The sequence below is a fragment of the Prionailurus bengalensis genome, chromosome D2 (assembly GCF_016509475.1).
Source record: "Prionailurus bengalensis isolate Pbe53 chromosome D2, Fcat_Pben_1.1_paternal_pri, whole genome shotgun sequence".
NCBI lineage: Eukaryota > Metazoa > Chordata > Mammalia > Carnivora > Felidae > Prionailurus > Prionailurus bengalensis.
This window is the reverse complement of record NC_057351.1, coordinates 36791775-36812434: the sequence shown is the minus strand read 5'-3', so window position 1 is coordinate 36812434 and position 20660 is coordinate 36791775. Positions and strand designations below refer to the sequence as shown.

General features: G+C 41.5%; 1 protein-coding gene across 35 annotated transcripts in view; it reads left to right on the top strand.

The window, feature by feature from the left end:
• Positions 1-20660, top strand: part of KCNMA1 (potassium calcium-activated channel subfamily M alpha 1) — a 733580-nt gene that overhangs the window by 559075 nt on the left and 153845 nt on the right. For all 35 annotated transcript variants that reach the window (XM_043596657.1, XM_043596656.1, XM_043596650.1 and 32 more), the window contains one exon: positions 12221-12330. In XM_043596657.1, the coding sequence (XP_043452592.1) occupies positions 12221-12330 (110 nt within the window). The remainder of the gene's footprint in view (positions 1-12220; positions 12331-20660) is intronic.

Sequence of the window (20660 nt, the reverse complement as noted above, 5' to 3'; positions counted from 1 at the left end):
GATAGCTGACATTTATAGAACTTTACAGGGTACACACTCAGTAAATGCCATCTTTTAGTGCACAAGGGCACTTGACACATTTGCCAGGCACTTTACATGTGTCCCTTCATTTCAACTGTCTTCCTAGGAGGTAGGTGCTATTGTTGCTCTCATTGTGCAGGTAAAAGCATTGAGCCTGGGAGAGGTTATACAGCTTAGCTCAGGGGCACGCAGGGAGGTTAGGATTTGAACCCAGAGCCTGCCTGTGCTTTGGTACTTCCTACACTGCTATGCCAATGAGGACCATGGCCCCCCTTAAAAGGAAACTGCTAAGCCCAACTAAATGCCTCGGCAACTTATAAGCTGCCCACTTTCAATCTCTGAACCAAATGTCTTTTTGATGAGGCCTAAAATCCACTCCAGGAAGCCACAGAGGGGAATTTCTGAAGTCATTTCTAACTTCCTGTGAAAATATTCTGTAGCTGGCAAGAGATGTTCCAGATAACAATGAATACACAATAAAGCGGGTGCCTCTGCCTTGGATACCTGGCTCACAAATAACCCATTTGGCTTCCCAATCACCCTGATACCTAAAACTAGCAGAATTTATGCTTGCGGCTGGAATGGCTCTGTTCAGCCAGAAAGCAAAAGTTTATGGCTGAACCCTTTGCTCTGAAATGAAATCTAGTCTCTTTGGCTCGACTTTATTAGGCCGTATTGTACAGCGATAGGAGACATAAGTATCCAGAATCTGCTGTCACTAAAACGGGACTGAGTTGGCAAGCGTTTTCGTCCTCACACTCGATGCTGTGTCCTAAAATGGGGAAGTTGAATAGAAATTAGGGATCCAAATCAGGGCCATTTTTTGAAACTTTATTTTTAATTGAATTAAATATAGCCATCTCATTGTTCTGTCTTTACACAGCCCACATTGAAATGGAAGCTAAACTATCATTGGGGCCACTGAGTCAATGGAGAGAGACTAAGTAGATAAATCTGGACTCCTGGAATATTGTTTAGACTAATTACCAAAACAACCCAAACACTTGGATACTCAGTGCTTAATTAGGTTTAAGCTTTCTCTGTAACTGGCTCCAGTATTTAGTGATATTCATGGAGAACATTCTTTTTCATCTGTAATTTAAAGGATTGTGATTGATTCTCCTTAATCTTTATTCTTCAAAGGCATGATGGAGAATACTTGTTTTCTGTTCTTCACTGTCTTAGGGAATAGACCTTTGCTACTCAAAGTGTGGTCTATGTCCGCGTCGTTGTTGTCTTGGAGCCTGTTAGAAATGCAGAATCAGCCCCCACCCAGGACCATGGCCTCAGAAACCACATTTCAGTAAGAACCTTGCATGATTTACATGCACGTCAGAGTTTGGGAAGCTGTGGACTCAGAGCCTCAGAAGACTTTTGTTAAGTAAGCCTCAGAAGTGCCCCCTGGTGAGAAATTATCCAGAGTGATAGCAGCAATAAACCAAACCATCTAAGATACTGAAGATCCTGCAAAGGCATAGGCAATGCTGTGGTGGTTTGTCTCTTCAAAGCAAGCTCATAGTTTCTGTGATGGAGAATGCTTTTCTTTTCTAATTCCCTTCCTATCCATCCAGTAATCAATCAATCAATCAATCAATAAACCATTGTTTCTCAGAATTTGGGATTGCCAAATGTAGCCTTTTCTGGGCTCAGTCTATTTCCTGTTGAATTGCTGTTTGACTTTACATTGCAATCCAAAAAATGATGGCAAAGAGAAGACAGAAGGCTAAGTCCCATGCGGAAGACAGTGTGGTCATGAGACAAGGACACAAAGGGGGCTTCTTTCCTCAGGGATGGCAGTGAGACTCCTAGCTAGTGGGAAGAAGAACATTAGTTGGATTGATGGCAGTATACCAGCTCTTGAGAATTCCTTCTTTCAAACTCAAGCCTCCAAGTTAATGGATTTAGAATTTAGAAAACCATAAGCCGCTTGTTAAGTAGCCAAAGAAGTTCTGTGATGACAAAATTTTCCAGAAAAATATTGCTCCTAGTATGAAGTTTTCTGGGAAGTTTAAAAATGACTCAGTTCTACCCATTCCTTATTAGAACCTAATATAGAATTTTTCAACATTTGGAAGCAGGAATTGGTTCGTTGCATGGTCCGACACTAAATGCTGTGAAGTCATCAGTGCTGACTTGTGATTAGATACTTAGGAAAACTGCTTGTTTCATTGTGTCTCTTTCTCTAGTTTTTGTCTTGCTTAGTTCAATGCAGCAAATATTAATTGAGCACCTCTTATATAAGCACCTTAGAAGGTAGTATGTTCCTTGTTCTGGAGGATACAAAGTTGAGTGCATAAGGAGGGGCTCATGTTCCAAATGCTACTTTGCTGTAGCTCTCGTCAGATGTTAGAAGACTTGAATGCTATGATGGTAGCTAATGATAGTTAACATGCACTGAGCACTTACTGTGGGCCAGATAGTGTTCTAGTCATTCTGTACTGATAACCCCATTTAGCCCTCCCAAGCCCCCTAGAAATGGGCTTGATTAGCATTTCCAATAAGGCAAAGAAGAGCATGTCAACCTGGGAAATGAAAAGCCTCACCAGTGAAGGGGCATATGATGCAAACTTTATAGGAAGAATTGGATTTGACAATTGAAAATAGGGATTTATATATATTTCTAACAGAAGGATCAAGGGAAACAAAGTGGTAGGGAAATCAGAAAGAAGGAAAGTTTTTAGATTAGGATTACGTATCTCCACGAGCTACTCCTTGAAATAAAGGATCGTGTGACTAAATGCCATGTTTGCAGATTTACAACTACTATTAACATGTTAAGTCTCTAACCATTGCAAAAAAACAAAAACAAAAACAAAAAACCCAGTTTGGCTTTGTGAATTCCAGTCCTTCCCAAATCTACTTCTTCCAAATATTATTGAGCTACTGCTGGGTATATAGGCTACACTGGAGATTCAGATAGAATTTTCTGCCCTCAAAATAACCTATATTTTCATGGTGACCCTCTCTCCACTCTGTGCATTCGAGATAATACCTGTTAGTAAGTTCTGATGCGCTTACTTTGGGAAATAGCTGAGAATGCTCCTACTTTGCCAAAACTTGGGGGGAATTGTGGGAAGTTGGGTTGTAAGAGAAGGCCAGCGCATCTGTCAGTGAGTCCATGGATGGGTGCTGTGAACTGTATGCTACTCATCCACGAGGGACAAAGTACAGAAAATGAGAGCAAGTTCTTAGGAACTTTGAGAGCAATTTGATAGATGAATTTTATAATGGTTGAATCGGATAAGAAAAATTTGGGACCTGTACTTTGCATATCTTTTTCTTTTTTTTTTTTTTTTTGGAATTCATTTCTGTTAGATTTTGCAGAAGTTTGAGTCTGCAAAAGAGTGGACGTTGGAAATCAAAAGAAAACCTGGTCCCCTACCTCAAATGGATTGAGAAGCTCTGTCCTGGATAATCCTGCATGCCGGGGGCTGAATCCCCATGAGGATTGCTTTCTCATGAGGATTGCTCAGCAGGCATCTGCTTGAGAACATTTACTTCCTGCTTGCTCTACCCAGATTAGAGTTCTTTTCATGATATTTTAAGAACCTTATTATTTGAAGCACAAATGAGGATGTTCCTAACCATTAGCGAGATTGCAAAGCCAAAGTCCTATTTGGACAGAGAGTGAATAGGCCAACCTTTAATGAGTTCTGACATCTCTTAAGCATAAGATATCCTTTCTTCACTGGAGAGAAAAATAGGGAGAGAGTAGAGAAGCCTTCTAACATATTGAGAAAAATACCAATTTCTGGCCACACAAGCAATACTTTCTTAAATCATTTCTAAATAATAATTCCTTAAAAAAAGTTCTCCTATCAGGGCGCCTGGGTAGCTCAGTCAATTAAGCATCCGACTTTTGATTTCAGCTTAGGTCATGATCTCACACTTTGCGAGTTGGAGCCCCTTTTGGGACTCTGTGCTGCCAGTGCAGAGCCTACATGGGATTCTCTCTCTCTCACTCTCTCTCTGCCCCTCCCCTGCTCATGCTCTCTCTTTCAAAATAAATAAATAAACTTTAAAAAAAAAAGTTCTCATATCACTCTTTGCACTAAGCCCTTTTAGCTTTAGCCCCTCTGGCACTCTTTGTGTTTTCAGAATAATCTGGGCTGGAGGTAATATAGCAGAGGAAACACCATATATTCTTACACTCTTGCATGCTGTGTCTGTCAGTCGCTCTCAGAACACTTCATGTGGGCATTTTTTTTTTCTCATAATACCTGATGGAAGAAATCTCATTTGATAGTCTGCAGCCCACTAGTCTGGGTCTAAGAGATTTGGCTCAAGTCCACCCAGAATTAATCTTCGGAGTTGTTTATTTATTCGTTCAGTGCTGAAGCAACCAGTTATCTGGCATTCCATCAAATCCCAAATAATTTGTTTTAATTGACATTGTCCTGAAGGCTTTGGACGAGTCTGAAATCCTTTCGTCCTGCTCTCACATTCTGGAGAATGCAATCTGAAATAGGCCATAATTGTGGAATGCCAAATCGTTATGGAGTCCCTGAAATCCCATGCTGCTCTCAGAAGGGCAGCCGACCTGAGTCCACATCCAAGAAGTACAGCACTGAAGTGAAATTTGGCATGGAGAAGAAATACATTCTGAAAAGGTGCAAATCACTGTTCATTCCCCCCCGCCCCCATCTCCTCTGCTTCTCTCCTTTGGTTTCAACTTTATCACCAGTTTATCCCACCCCCAGAAAGCTGTGCAGCGAGGCATTCTCTGTTCTGGCACCTGTGAGGACATAAGCTAGCGAGATGCAAAGGCTTTATTTTTTTAATACCACGAGTTGGTCTTAGGATTTGTCATTATACTGAAGAACGTTGAGGCGAGAAAGGGAAGGCGAAAGAGGTAGCCCTGTGCCCATTGATAAAAACTGGGACAAATACGTTAAGATTGGTGTGTGGAGGAAATGAGGAGAGAGAGAATCCAAAAAGCCCAATGATAAAGCCTTCTTAACACTCAATTGTCCTTAACATTGTTCGTTCCAGCAAGAAATGATTAGATGCAACATTAAATCAGATTTTTCTCAGTGACAGAGCATGCTGTTAAAGAATGGGGATAAATGACCCCACACATTTTAATAACCACCCATACACTCATCAGCCTAGAGACCATAAATGCTGATCCTGTGTTTATTATTATAGTCAAGGGCTTGACACTTCCTGTGGGTTCTTTCTCTTTCGTTCTTTCTTTCTCTTTTTTTTTGTTTCTTTTCTTCCTTTTTTTGTTTGTTGTAGGAATTAATATGTTTAATGGTATCTAAGGCACTTGGTCGTCAGTTCATGTCATTGTCACAATGACAATGTATTGTGTAATTTATATGTACAAAGTTCATTCAGATGTGACTAGTTAATTCTTTTTTTTAAGTATTTTATTTATTTTTGATAGAGAGAGAGGCAGAGCACAAGTGGGGGAGGGGCAGAGAGAGAAGGAGACACAGAATCCAAAGCAGGCTCCAGACTCCGAGCTGTCAGCACAGAGCCCGACTCAGGGCTCAAACTCACAAACTGTGAGATCATGACCTGAGCCGAAGTTGGACGCGTAACCGACTGAGCCACCCAGGTGCCCCATGACTAGTTAATTCTTATCAAAGCAGTTTGATGATTTAAAACTGTGCATTCTTTAAAGAAAAATATTAACTTAAAATTTGCATACATTAAAAAAATAGTAATGCGTTGAATACCTGCTAACACACTAGTCTCCTACTACGAGTTTGGGGCAATGTTAGTGTGTGTGTTATGACTCCCGTCTTCTTATTGCAGCCATTAACATAATGGTCATTGGTTTTTATAATTTCCTTTTAGTTCATTATTTTTGATGTGCATAATATCAATATATTTGGATTAAAATAGTGTACTTGTTTTCAGTTAAATAAGAATTGGCATATTAGATAATCTCCGGAATTATTTACATGACTCCAGAGGTGGGGACAGACGTTAGCAAAATTATTTGACCGTAATCACCACGGTCGTTCAGACTCTTCGCTGGGAACGGAAATCACCATGGTTGTAGCATACCCCAGCCAGGATGGTTGATTTTTCACATTCACTGGGTTGTTAGCATTAGAGAAACACAGTTTCACTCTAATCAGAGAAAGCATAAAAAATAAAAGGTGTCATTACCGACCCACCATTAGTAACACATGCAGAATCTAGGATCAAGAAGGTGTCACTTCCTTCGAAGCCAAGGCTCATGTTTCCAGTTGGCAGGTACCCTTTGATGGTGGAGCTGTCTGCCCATGAGTTGGTGTACAACCATTCACTCAGGGGGTTGAACTAGACTGGATGAAAAATTAGATAATGGAGAAAACATAAATAAGCCCACAAGCAGTGTAGACGAGCTAGCCCAATGGCTCAATTTCCCTTTCTCACTGAAGATTCTGTGAGTGAGTATTTGATGAATCAGGAGCCACAGCACATCACCTGCTCATCTTTGCTCTTCTAAAACAGCTGGAGTTTGATGTGACAGCCAAAGGAGAAATTGCTGCCTCAGGAAATGCTTTGCCTTTGATTGATGGCTGCATGGCTGGCAAATTAATTTTGGCACCTTTCCTTAAGTCACTTTGGTCCCATTCCTTCATTTTTCTGCTGGGAAGTGTGTACATTACATTACAGTTAAAAATACCTTCACAACACAAATGTGGAGAATAGCATGTACTATTTGAGGAAAGGAGTTGTAGGCTGAGATGGTTCCATTTTGTAGAGTAGAAAGGATGCTGTCATGCTGTGAGAGGAGGCCCACACTCTCAGTGCAACTCAAAGTTTGTTTTCCATTTTCATTTTCATTTTTTATTTTTTTAAATATAATTTATTGTCAACTCGGCTAACATAGAGTGTGTAAAGTGTGCTCTTGGTTTTTGGGGTAGACTCTTGTGGTTCATTGCTTACATACAACACCCAGTGCTCATCCCAACAAGTGGCCTCCTCAATGCCCATCACCCACTTTCCCCTCTGCCCCACCTCCCATCAACCCTCAGTTTGTTCTCTGTATTTAAGAGTCTCTTATGGGTTTGCCTCCCTCCCTCTCTGTTTGTAACTATTTTTTCCCCTTCCCTTCTCCCATGGTCTTCTATTAAGTTTCTCAAGTTCCACATATAAATGAAAACATGATATCTGTCCTTCTCTGACTAACTTATTTCACTCAGCATAATACCTTCCAGTTCCATCCACATTTCTGCAAATGGCATGATTTCATTCTTTCTCATTGCCAAGTAGTATTCCAGTGTATATATAAACCACATTTTCTTTATCCATTTATTGGTTGATGGACATTTAGGCTCTTTCCATAATTTGGTTATTGTTGAAAGTGCTTCTATAAACATTGGGGTACATGTGCCCCTATGAATCAGCACTCCTGTATCCCTTGGATAAATTCCTAGCAGTACTATTGCTGGGTCGTAAGGTAGTTCTATTTGTAATGTTTTGAGGAACCTCTGTACTGTTTTCCAGAGTGGCTGCACCAGTTTGCATTCCCACCAACAGTGCAGGAGGGTTCCTGTTTCTGCACATCCTCGCCAGCATCTATAGTTTCCTGAGTTGTTCATTTTAGCCACTCTGACTGGCGTGAGGTGGTATCTCAGTGTGGTTTTGATTTGTATTTCCCTGATGATGAGTGACATTGAACATCTTTTCATGTTTCTGTTGGCCATCTGGATATCTTCTTTGGAAAAGTGTCTATTCATTTCCTCTGCCCATTTCTTCATGGGATTATTTGTTTTTTGGGTGTTGAGTTTGGTAAGTTCTCTATAGATTTTGGATACTAACCCTTTAGCTGATGTGTCATTTGCAAATATCTTTTCCCTTCCATTGGTTTACAACTCAAAATTAATGTTACTCCTCATCAACCTCTCACAAGGTCATGGGCTCCAGGGTTTAAGAATTTGAGTCATTGGTGAGCTTCTGTTCTGATATTTCCCCTCTTAGGTACTCATATACAGCAAATCCATCCTGCCCCCCAAGATCCTAGCACCACTCCCTCCTTATGTATTTACTCTGTCATCTCTAGCAAAAGGTGACATGGTGGGTGGTTAAGAGTATGAACTCTGAATCTTATTCACACCAACAATTGGCTTTGTGACTATTAGTGTGTTACTTAACCTCTCTGTGCTTCAGTTTAGTCCCCTGTAAAAGGGAAATCATAATGACAGTAACTCGCTCCACCTTTTCTAGCTCTCTTTGTTCACTGCCATCTTCTCTTGGGTGAAGCACAAATGTTTTCAACTCAACATATATTACACTTATTTTTCCTTTCTTAAGAATGCATTTCTTGGGGCGCCTGGGTGGCTCAGTCGGTTAAGCTTCCAACTTCAGTCCAGGTCATGATCTCACAGTTCCTGAGTTCGAGCCTCATGTCGGGCTCTGTGCTGACAGTTCAGAGCCTGGAGTCTGCTTCAGATACATTCTGTGTCTCCCTCTCTCTCTGCCCCTCTCCTGCGTGTGCTCTGTCTCTCTCTCTTTCAAATATAAAAATAAAAATTTTAAAAAAAATTTAAAAAAAGGAATGCATGTCTTTACTGCTGACAAAGGTAAAAGAATATGTCCTTTCAGTTTTGTTTTTTCAGCCAGTCAAAGATGCCAGGTTTGAGACTTAGAAAGGTAAACCTTGGTAAGAAGTGATAGATAGTTTGAGCCCTTGCCTTGGGATGAAGATTGAGGTTCTCTTGTCTGAGTCTGCTGTGTGCTATGGTGTCAGTGTCCTGGGTTGGGGCTCATTTCCTGATTCTCCTGATGTGATTAGCCCGTTCTTATTGTTGATCTGTCACAACTTGTCATTCTTGCCCTTAAGGATTAAAAGGTCTTAGGATTCATTATAATTACTGGTTCTTCTGCCCTTACAATTATAGATATTGCACTGTCAGCACAGAGCTTGACACGAGGCTTGAACTCACGAACCATGAGATCATGACCTGAGCCGAAATCAGGAGTCGTATGCTCAACTGACTGAGCCACCCTGGTGCCCCAGAACACCTTTGTTAGGAATCTCAAAAACATGTTGGCTTATCTATATAGAAATAGTGTTAAAGATGTGGCAATCTTAAGCAAAAATCTTAAGCAATGAAGTGAAACCTCTCAGTGTTTAAACAGTCCCTTCAGTGCTACTCTATCTAGCATTGTAGGTACCGTCTCAGAATCCACAGATAGATGTAGAAGAGGCATTTTGCTTTCCAGAAAAGTTCCATATGTTTTTTTTCCGGTTATTTGACATTGAATCCCTTAAATGTTTTTGATCAGCCACAAAGGCAAAACCTGCAGAAAGAAAAATATGGGAAAAAATCAGGAAAAGGTATATCTGGTTAGATATCTTAGCTAGACATCTGGCACTTCTTCCAGCAAAGAGAAAAAAAAAAAAGGGCAAATAAATACCAGTTTAAATAAGATCTAATCAGCAACTGGAATAGGTCCTGAATAGATACTGAATATGCTCAGTAAGTCTTTGCTGAATGAATAATTGAATGAATATTTGCTATGTTCAAAACAAACATGAATAATACTATTATCCTGCAAAAATTTGTGTCTACTTAATAAAAATATTTAATGATTAACTTACAATAAAATTTGGTCTATAGAGTAGTTGCCAAGGGCTGCTGGGTGGCTGGGTCAGCTAATCATCTGACTCTTGATTTCAGCTTAGGTCATGATCTCTGGGTTCATGAATTTGAGCCCCATGTTGGGCTCTGCACTGACAACGCAGAGTCTTCTTGGGATTCTCTCTCTTTCTCCCTCTGCCCCCACTCTCTCTCAAAAATAAATAAATAGGGGCACCTGGGTGGCTTAGTCAGTTGAGCATCCAACTTGGGCTCAGGTCATGATCTCACAGCTCATGAGTTCGAGCCCCGTGTCGGGCTCTGTGCTGACAGCTTGGAGCCTGGAGCCTGCTTGGGAAACTGTCTCCCTCTCTCTCTGCCCCTAACCCACTCGTATTCTGTCTGTCTCTCTCAAAAAAATAAATAAATATTAAAAACATTAAAAATAAATAAACATAAATAATTAAATACATAAATAAAAATAATTTTTTTTAAAAAAGGAAATGTTAGAAAAAAAGAATAGTTCTATTAGGATACAGAGGTATGAAAATACTGGCCATAACTAAAAGGACCATGTTAAAATTATATTAACTGAGGAATACCACCACCAATCAATAATAATCGAGATAAAGGCTCCTATTTTCATTGTTTTGAAAATCAGGTTAAACTAGTAACATAACACATTATAAAGGGAATGTCTCTGCTGAAAGAATAGGCTGAATTCTTCCATTTCAAAAACACTATTTTCCCATGAAGCTCTACCATGAGGATTTATCATTGGCAATTCTTCATATAGTATCCTATTTACCAATAAAACAAATTATGGTACTATAATTCCCCAACTATTCTATATTTCAAATTATTTACTAATGCAGACTAGGCTTTCTTCAAATTAGTTAGAATTAATGGCCTTTGCTTATAAAGTCAAAATATCTTTTATTTGAAAAAAAAGTTGAAATCTTATGATTCAGGGAAATTAAAAAGTTTATGCTTAGTTAAACACATTGCAGTTAATTTTTAAAAATCATACAGTTTAGCAGTAGAAATGGTTGAGTGCTTTTTTTTTTTAAAGACCCCACTCTGGGGAAGACCAATTTGTAGATAAACAGCCCATACTCAGCAGCACTGCATAGCTAATGTCTAATGTGTGGGAGTAGGTTAGAAGCAGCTCAAACTAATGAGGTTAACCCACATACTCTAATCACCCAGACTTGCACAAAGCAGGCAAATAACATAGAAGCAGGGAGCATTCAATTTATTTCTAAGTGAGTCCTGCCTTTTTTGTATTCCAGGGTGTCACCCAGTAGATGGTAGGTGTTCATTTCCCACTGTTTCCAAGTCTCTTTCAACTTCTAGCATTGCATTTCCCCTAGCAAACTGATTATGGGCCATAGGCAAGATGCCTTCTAATTCAGCATCAGCCCAAGAAATTGTAAGGAGTCACTTCCTGTTGGCTGGGAAGGTGCCTCTCATCTCCTCACCTTATGTATAGGTATACATGGGAAGCCACAGCCTACAGACTCCCAGGGACTACTCAGTCTGCCTGCCTTGGGAATCCCAAGGTCTTTGACCTCCTATAGGGGCTCAGCATTCTTGTTGTTATTCACTCTATAATTTTTAAAGATCACTTCCAATGTAAAATCCTTCTAGAAATGCTTAGCATGAAGAGGGTTGTTGGGAAAACCAGTAGAGCTTGATAAATTAGGAAAAAAGACACATTTTAATGAAATCTGGGGTAAGGCCTGTCTGAAACAACATTTTACTTTTTGTGATACTCAGGGTGTGGTTGGAAAAATCTTTTTCCCAAAGTAGAAATATACGTATTGTTCTATTGTGTTATTGTTTTATTTTTTGCGTATATATATATGCATACACACACACACACATACACACTCATTGTAAAAGCCTTCAGACAACTCAGAAATCTATAGAGAAAAGTGTTAGTCTTCCACTCAGAGATAGTTAGTGTTAGTGTTTTAGTATAAAGTTTTCTAGATTTTTCTATGGCTTTACAAGAAATGGTTAGTGTTTTAGTATAAAGTTTTCTAGATTTTTCTATGGCTTTACAAGCATTCAGATAATTATAGGGCATTTTAATAGGGTCATTAAATTACTAACATTATTTGGTAATTTTTACATAATTGCTATATGAGCAGATATACATTTTCACCATCATTTTTAATTATTTCTTTGTATTCCATTGAAAAATGTACCATTTGTGTTTTTTTCCAATTTTTTATTAATAGGAAGGATGTTCTTATACATATGTCTCTGTATATGTGTCTATTTGTTTCTTTGCTATGAATACTTAAAATGGAATGGTTGTGTAAGAGAACATGTCCTTTAAAAAATTTTTATAACACTTGCAAAATTGCTCTTCAAAGCACTTGTATTGATTTACTTGCCCACCAGTATTGTGGGTGAATGCCCATGCTTCACACCCTTGAAAAGCATACAGGTTAGAAAAATGGTGCTTTAGAGAGGATGTACTTCCATTCTAAGAGCTTAGGAGCATGGAAAGCTTCACGTGGACGATGTGGTTGTGGTCCTGGTTGCTGAAGACAGTCACCATCACATAACTAAGGCATTCATTCACTTGCCAGATGGTAAACTCTGTTTTTTCTTTTATAGTGTGCTGTCATATCTTGAACCTCCTGTGTTCTTCTCTCTAGATTGAGGAAGACACGTGGCAGAAATACTACTTGGAAGGAGTCTCAAATGAAATGTACACAGAATATCTCTCCAGTGCCTTCGTGGGTCTGTCCTTCCCTACTGTTTGTGAGTAAGTGACCATTAACCATGTGCTCTTTGGCTCGCAGGGGTATTTAATGTGCCCCTTTCAGGGAAGATACCTTACGCCTGCCCAATACAGCTGGGGTACTCAACAATTACTGAGGGTAACCTGTGTGCTCTGTCTTGTGTGGTGAACAGGAAGGTGGGTCATTACATGGTCTCTGCCTTGGGGATTTCTGCTGGCCCTACTTTTCCCCACAGCTCTGAGAACCTTATACTTAGGTCCATTATTTGCATTAAATTATGAACCACAGTGTTCCTGCATGTCTTGAATTAGGCTCCTGTGGTGTAGACACAGTATGATGGGTGGCAGGAACCCATGTCTTTTTACCAGGATGAAAACAAATCTTGCCTGATCCTTAATGAAAGGAATTTTAATATCTTTCAGTCAAATCAGATCATAGAGACATCCGAGAAGCCATTATTCAAAGTGCATTCAAATACTGCTGAGGAAATGTGGAACCAAATGTATGGAAGGAGGCCTTGAGAAGCTCTTAGCAATTTAGCTCCTGACATGAACAACCACCATGTTATGACAATGAGAAGGCTTAGCTTTTCCTTATTATTGGCTCAGCAGGATGGATTTGAACAAGAGGCAGCCCCAGCTGGCCATGGCCCCTCAAAGTAGCATAGGTGATCATTTAAGGGATATGAACTCAAGAGTTACATGGGTCCTGGATCCCGAGAAACTTCCATCATGATGATGCCTTAGATTTCCCACTTGGAATCTCAAATGTTGGGTGCAAGTCAAACAGGGGTTTTGTCCCCTATGAAAGCATAAACTCCCTGGGAATGTTGAAACATTAAGCCTTGTTAATCCATTGACACTTTAGCAAAAGATTTGATAACCTCAGTCTTGCTGATAAAAACTGGGCAGAAATAGGGGAATCTTGGAACCACTGGGCTGAGGATGAATAGCTATTCCCTTGTGCTGAGTACCTACAAATGAAACCCACCTTCTGGAAAGGGAGGTCTAAAAAGGATAGTCCTGGGGACCCTTGGGCTCTTCTGTCTTCTAGCTTTCTGTTCTGTGCACAGCAGAGAGGGGACAGAACACCTGGGAGGTGGTGTTTATCTGGAGACTCCTGTCACAGGACACAGCAGGTGTACTGTGTCTGTCCCTGGGCCCAGACCCTAAGCAATCCAAAACGGTTTGGCTCTTTACTGAAATTTCCCACCCTGTCTCTAAGCGAAAGTTTAAACGCTAAATGGACTGGAAAAGTGAATAGGTAATTGATTCGGAAGGAGTTATTTTCTGAAAATGGATGCCCTATTGTAACTCCCATGTGTTCCTTTCTGTGAGAGCTATTTCTCTTTCTGCCACAGAAAGAAGTTAACCATTCAGAGGCCTCAGGTCCTGGAACATTGAGGCTGTCTCAGGGGATTTTCTCCACCTTGGGGTTTGGACTGCCTAGGATAGAAAGCCCAGGAGAATTCAAGACTTTTAATAGAGGCTGGTTCTATGTTAAAAAAAAAAAAATGGAGGCCTCCTATATAATGTAGGGGTGGTCTGAGCACACGGCAAAGCTGCCAGTGCCCAGAGGGGTCCTATGGCATTGGGGGCATTAGCAGAGGTGTGTGTGAAGATGCCCTCCTTGGCTGTTGATTTTCCCTGGCTTGACCAGTGTTTATATCTACCATGAGTGCTTCCTCAGAAGCCTGCATTCCCACTGCTTTTCTTACTCTGCTGCGGAATACCAAGTCAGTTTGTTTTAAGAGCATTAAACCGCAAGGTTAGAATTGCTCCCCCTAGAGGCTGCAACTGGGATACCCACAAGGTAAATTTGACTCCCTTAAGTGCCCAGTGCAGTGTTTCATTTCTTAACAGTTAATTGCGAATATTTCAAAATGGTGGTATTTCACATAAAAACCAGATTTTTGGCCTCTCTTGAAAACCTGATGTGCACTTGCATTTCTACCAGACGCTAACTGGCTCTAATTTGTTGTAAAGAAGGGGTTAGTGTAGGTCCTCCCCTCTCTCTTGTCTTAAACCAGGCCAGATCTGCATTGATACCCTGGGCCTGGCCCCACTGCCATGTGATTTTGTCAAGAACTCCCTGGGTGGTGTGAAACTTCACTGCCCTTCGGAGCCAGCTCAAGAGCTGGATGGACACTAGTGGCTGCTGTAAATATTTCCTTTGATGGATTTGCATGTTTAGAACATGTCCTGAGGAGGAGAGAATCTTTCAGACACACCTCGTTGTCAGAGAATTTAATATTTGTTCAGCACAGCTTCTGGAATACCAAAAAAAAAAAACCCACAAACTTCTGATGTGAGTGAGAATGTGTTCAACTTAGTGCTATTATTCGTTTAACACAATGATACAGCAGAGGTAGGAATAATCAATAAAGAAAGGACATTTAATGAGATTTAGGAACATCCCAAAACATTGAAGCTCTCCTCAAGCATTTGATTATCTGGAGGCTTAATTATCTGTGTTTTCTACTTTAAATTAAAGAAAAGCCATAACTCAAAGTTACCAGCAGTTTAATGATAACACTCTTCAATTCAGGTTAATTAAAGCACAGCTGTAATTAGAGTGTAGTGTTGTATATCACCGGGCTGGCGCATAAGTATTTTCATTACAGTAAGAATTGGCTATTCAATTTCGAGATGACATAAAGGACGCTGAAATATATTTTAAGCTGGTTCATGTAGAAGAAAAAGAATTGGGGAATATTCTGGGGACAATAAAGCACAGATAAAATATACAGATTTTCAGAGTGGTTTCTGTAATTATGTGCTGCATTAAAACAATATGCAGCCAATAACGTCTTAAAGCATGAAAAGAAATAAATTTGCTCTTTGCCTAGCTGGCAGTATGCCCCCTTGCAGGGTGGGATCACCGCCCAGGAGAGCTTGGAGTTTTCTCAGAAGCCAGGAGAAACGTTCTGTGGAAAGATAAGGGAGCAGGATACACAGATGAAATTTGAAGTTATTTCCCCAGAGAATAGAGTGGGGAAGAGGAGAGGCAGGAGGGCCGGAAGGCCCCCACAAGGCAAGCTTTTTAAAAATTTCTAGTGGAGAGGTGTTCCCTCTTGCCCGGGGGAGACTCACACCAGCTATGTCCTCAGACTTCTGGGCACCGGCCTTGTGCCCTCACTGCGTGTGTCATCAGAAGATGCACCTTTGTTCCGTGTGTCACTAACTTAGACAAAACACGGTACCATTTCTAAATATTTCATTTACGTCTTCTCATTTTATCCACACAACAATCCTGTGGTTTCTATTAATGCCACACTTCCTGGTTTATGAACAAGGACACTGGGACTCAGAGGATGTTGGTGCCCCTCCAAAGCCACCTAGTGCACAAGTGACAGAGCCAGGGTTCTGATGCTGGGCCTGTGTAATTGAGAGCAGCTTGGAGGAGCTGCTGGAGGAAAGCTGGCTAATTAAGAATCTCCCGGGGAGTGTACTAAGTGGAGAGATTTCTAGACTCCATCTCCAGATTTTAATATCTGGGGGAGTCCCCCACATCTGTACTTTTTTTATAAGCAAAGACAGGTGATTCTGATTCAAAGTCTGATGCCTGGGACCTCCCCCTACCCCCTCCTTCCTCATCCCTCTACACCACAGGCTGGAATAAACTCCCCTTACTCCGCACTTTGGGCTCAGTCACTGGAATGTTTCTCTCTGATTTTAGGCAAATCATAGAATATAGGTGGGCCATATTTGACAAGCTAATGTTAACATTTGGGCCTTTGTGTGAGTTTCCTTGCCACCATTCCTGCTTCACGTTTTCTTCAATCTCCCGGAAGACAGGCTGAATCTACACTCTGCCACGCCAGGCACACTCCTGACTGCTCTGCCCTCTCTCCATGCCTTATCCAAATCAGTATAGGAAAAAAGCATTGGGGTGCTGAGCCCTTTAATGCTCTTGGTGAGGTTTCCACTGGACATCGTGAGAGCAACTTCAGGCTGCAGAGAACAGAGAAGCGCTAAGTGCCAAGATGCAGTGGAAATAAGGACAATTCAGGATGCAACCCACAAAGGTGCCTCTTGGCGTTGTTGGCAAGATCATGGTGGCTATGTCCTAGACCTTCCCCAGGATGCCCTTAGGGTGTTCCTTTTAAGAGCCAGCAACTCCTAAGCAACCCCCCTTCATTTTGCATAGCTGGCTTGCCCCTGGGTCTGTGTGACAGTACGATCAAGGCAAAGGAGCTTTGGGATCTGAAAGAGAAGGTGCCATCCATTGTGCTCTGAACACCACAAAACCACCTGCTCCCTCTCCCTCCCATTCCCCACCTTCCCCAGCAAGGGACCATGGAGGGTGCGAGGGGCCAGCACCAAGGCTGCAGGAATCAAGGAACTGCTGTCTGAGGCCATGTTTGCCACTAAAGGGTCTTGTATTTGACCCGTCCCCATAATAGGATGATGCTTGATATTGTAGAGTGTGACCTTGGAATCTCAAACCCTCAGAGCAGCCACTTGGTGGATGTGTAATTTGGGACAAGGTATTTGATTTCTCCATACCTCCTTCCTCTGATAGTTACCAGCTGCCTGACTTCGGACATGGTGTTTACCCCAGGATCCTCATCTCTGAAATAGGAACATTACTTATCTCTCAATAGTGCCGGTATTCTTTTCCCTCTCCCACCTTCTCTTTTCCCACCTCCTCCAGTCCTGTCCCATCAAGTACAACATAAGCACCAAGAAAGAAAGGGATTCCATTGTGGCATTTCCAGGTTATATTTACTCTTACCCTCTAGAAAAGTTCTGCGGTCAGTCAGTGGTCTGTCAGTCACCAGCCAGTCAGTCGACTAGATATTTAATAAACTTAGGATATGTGTGCAGTGTGCCAGGCATGGTGCCATCTCTAAAGGAAACTGCGATTAGATTTAATCAAGTATGCACACCTTAAAGGATTAATGACAGTACTTATAAATGAAAAGTAAAGAACTCTGTTTCCCTACAGTGGCTGCTTTTAGAGAGTTTTAAGTCTGGCGAAGAAAAATAATACCCAGGGCACCTGGGTGGCTCAGACGGTTAAGCATCCGACTCTTGATTCGGCTGAGGTCGTGATCTCATGGTTCATGAGATTGAGCCCCGAGTCAGTCTCTGTGCTGACAGCGTGGAGCCTGCTTGGGATTCTGTATCCCTCCCTCTCTGCCCCTCCCCCACTCACATGTGCGCATGTGCTCTCTCTCTCAAAATAAATAAATAAACATTTGGAAAAAAAGAAAGAAAGAATACCCATCCTCAGAGAGAACTAAGCACCTATGGAGAAGTATTTGATGGGTGCACACTGGAGGACAGAGGCTGAGAGAGGGGGTGAGAACTCCCTGTAGGCTGGGGGGTGAGCAGGAGAGGCTTCCTAGAAGAGAAGACACTTGAGCTGTGTCTTGTAAGGAGATTGGATTCAGAGAGGGAATAAAGAGGGAAGAGGGAATTCTAAGCAGTAAGCAGTTGAGAGGCTGGGAGCCACATAGCATCTCTTCGATTTTCCAACAAGAGCAAACTGATTTCCCTTTTAGATGGGAGAAAGAGACAAATCAGATTTCTTTTGACGTGTGATGTTTTCAGGGGGAAACAGCGACAGAGTTTTTTTTGTCTGCCTCCAGACAAGAAAGTGAAGGCAGAGGGGAGACCAGAGAAGTGGGGAGGGAGGAGCAGGAGGAAACCACAGGTTCTGAGGTTGGGTTATGGCAAGAACACCATGTTCCAGGTCCTGGCTTTCTCAGTGAGGGTATTAGTCAGTCATTCATCGCTTGCAAAATATAAAAGCTTAATTGTATTGGGTTTTACAGCTCAGAGGGGATTAGGACAAAAGATGTATTTAAAATACAGTGTGTCTCTCTCTGTCCCCCTGCAGCTGATGGAGTAGTTAAAATTCAGATTTGATGTGGAGTATTTAATGCCTGGGTAACTTGGGGGAACTCTGGTCAGATCTTCGCGGTGCTACAGGGCAGGAGTTCTGCCCTCGGTCTAGATGTGAGCATGGATGCTTTTGTGATAACTGAAGACAGTGTGGAGGTTGGAGGGGGCTTCTCCATCCCCTCGTCCACCTGCATTCAGGGCTCCTAAACAAGAAGAAAATCATGCTCTCGTGCTGTGTTGTTCTGCATGGACAGATCTTTCCAGTGAAGCTGCTTGAGGGAGATTTAAGACTACCTGGGGAAAGCTGGGTCTCCTGTAAAATGAAAACTAGAGGCACTTGAACTTGAGTTCTAGCAGATCAGTAGATTTTAGGGAAGGATTTCTGAATTTGAACATTGAGCAGAGAGAAGCTGGCAAGCCTGATTGTCATTTGATGGATTCATTTAGCCAGGCTGCAGAAATGAGAATTTTGTTAGAAATTGTGGAGGGACTCAAGTCTCATCTTTAAAAAATATTTTTCCTGAACAAAGTGGCCCTATTCATCTAATTATTTGAGGGGTGGTATTGTAGTTAAGACAACGTTTATGAACACAGATAGGAATACAATATTTATGATGATTTCTACTACAGAGACCCAGAGATGACCAGTAATCTTTCTACATGTTAGTGAATAAACAAATGACCCTAAAAACTGTTAAAACTTTTTTTTAAGTTTTGAGGGAGAGAGAGGTGGGGGAGAGGGGAATAGAGAGATGGAGAGAGAGAGAGAGAGAGAGAGAGAGAGACAGAGAGAGACACAGAGAGAGAGAGAGAGAGAGAGAGAGAGAGAGAGAGAGAGAATCCCAAGCAGGCTCCACAATGTCAGTGCAGAGCCCAATATGGGGCTTAAATCCATGAACCATGAGATCATGACCTGAGCTGAAATCAAGAGTCAGATGCTTAACTGCCTGAGCCACCCAGGTGCCCCTAAAATCTGTTAAACTTTTTTTTTTATTTTTTTTTATGAAATTTATTGACAAATTGGTTTCCATACAACACCCAGTGCTCATCCCAAAAGGTGCCCTCCTCAATACCCATCACCCACCCTCTCCTCCCTCCCACCCCCCATCAATCCTCAGTTTGTTCTCAGTTTTTAACAGTCTCTTATGCTTTGGCTCTCTCCCATTCTAACCTCTTTTTTTTTTCCCCTTCCCCTCCCCCATGGGTTCCTGTTAAGTTTCTCAGGATCCACATAAGAGTGAAAACATATGGTATCTGTTTTTCTCTGTATGACTTATTTCACTTAGCATCACACTCTCCAGTTCCATCCATGTTGCTACAAAGGGCCATATTTCATTCTTTCTCATTGCCACGTAGTACTCCATTGTGTATATAAACCACAATTTCTTTATCCATTCATCAGTTGGTGGACATTTAGGCTCTTTCCATAATTTGGCTATTGTTGAGAGTGCTGCTATGAACATTGGGGCACAAGTGCCCCTATGCATCAGTACTCCTGTATCCCTTGGATAAATTCCTAGCAGTGCTATTGCTGGGTCATAGGGTAGGTCTATTTTTAATTTTCTGAGGAACCTCCACACTGCTTTCCAGAGCGGCTGCACCAATTTGCATTCCCACCAACAGTGCAAGAGGGTTCCCGTTTCTCCACATCCTCTCCAGCATCTATAGTCTCCTGATTTGTTCATTTTGGCCACTCTGACTGGCGTGAGGTGATACCTGAGTGTGGTTTTGATTTGTATTTCCCTGATAAGGAGCGACGCTGAACATCTTTTCATGTGCCTGTTGGCCATCCGGATGTCTTCTTTAGAGAAGTGTCTATTCATGTTTTCTGCCCATTTCTTCACTGGGTTATTTGTTTTTCGGGTGTGGAGTTTGGTGAGCTCTTTATAGATTTTGGATACTAGCCCTTTGTCCGATATGTCATTTGCGAATATCTTTTCCCATTCCGTTGGTTGCCTTTTAGTTTTGTTGGTTGTTTCCTTTGCTGTGCAGAAGCTTTTTATCTTCATAAGGTCCCAGTAATTCACTTTTGCTTTTAATTCCCTTGCCTTTGGGGATGTGTCGAGTAAGAGATTGCTACGGCTGAGGTCAGAGAGGTCTTTTCCTGCTTTCTCCTCTAAGGTTTTGATGGTTTCCTGTCTCACATTTAGGTCCTTTATCCATTTTGAGTTTATTTTTGTGAATGGTGTGAGAAAGTGGTCTAGTTTCAACCTTCTGCATGTTGCTGTCCAGTTCTCCCAGCACCATTTGTTAAAGAGGCTGTCTTTTTTCCATTGGATGTTCTTTCCTGCTTTGTCAAAGATGAGTTGGCCATACGTTTGTGGGTCTAGTTCTGGGGTTTCTATTCTATTCCATTGGTCTATGTGTCTGTTTTTGTGCCAAAATCTGTTAAACTTTTAATCGAAGGCCACAGAGACAGTGGCACATCTAGAATTCTCTTCAGGAGGGTCAAGGAGGCAGTCCGTTGGAAATGAGATGTTAGGGGCTTCACTTGATATTAG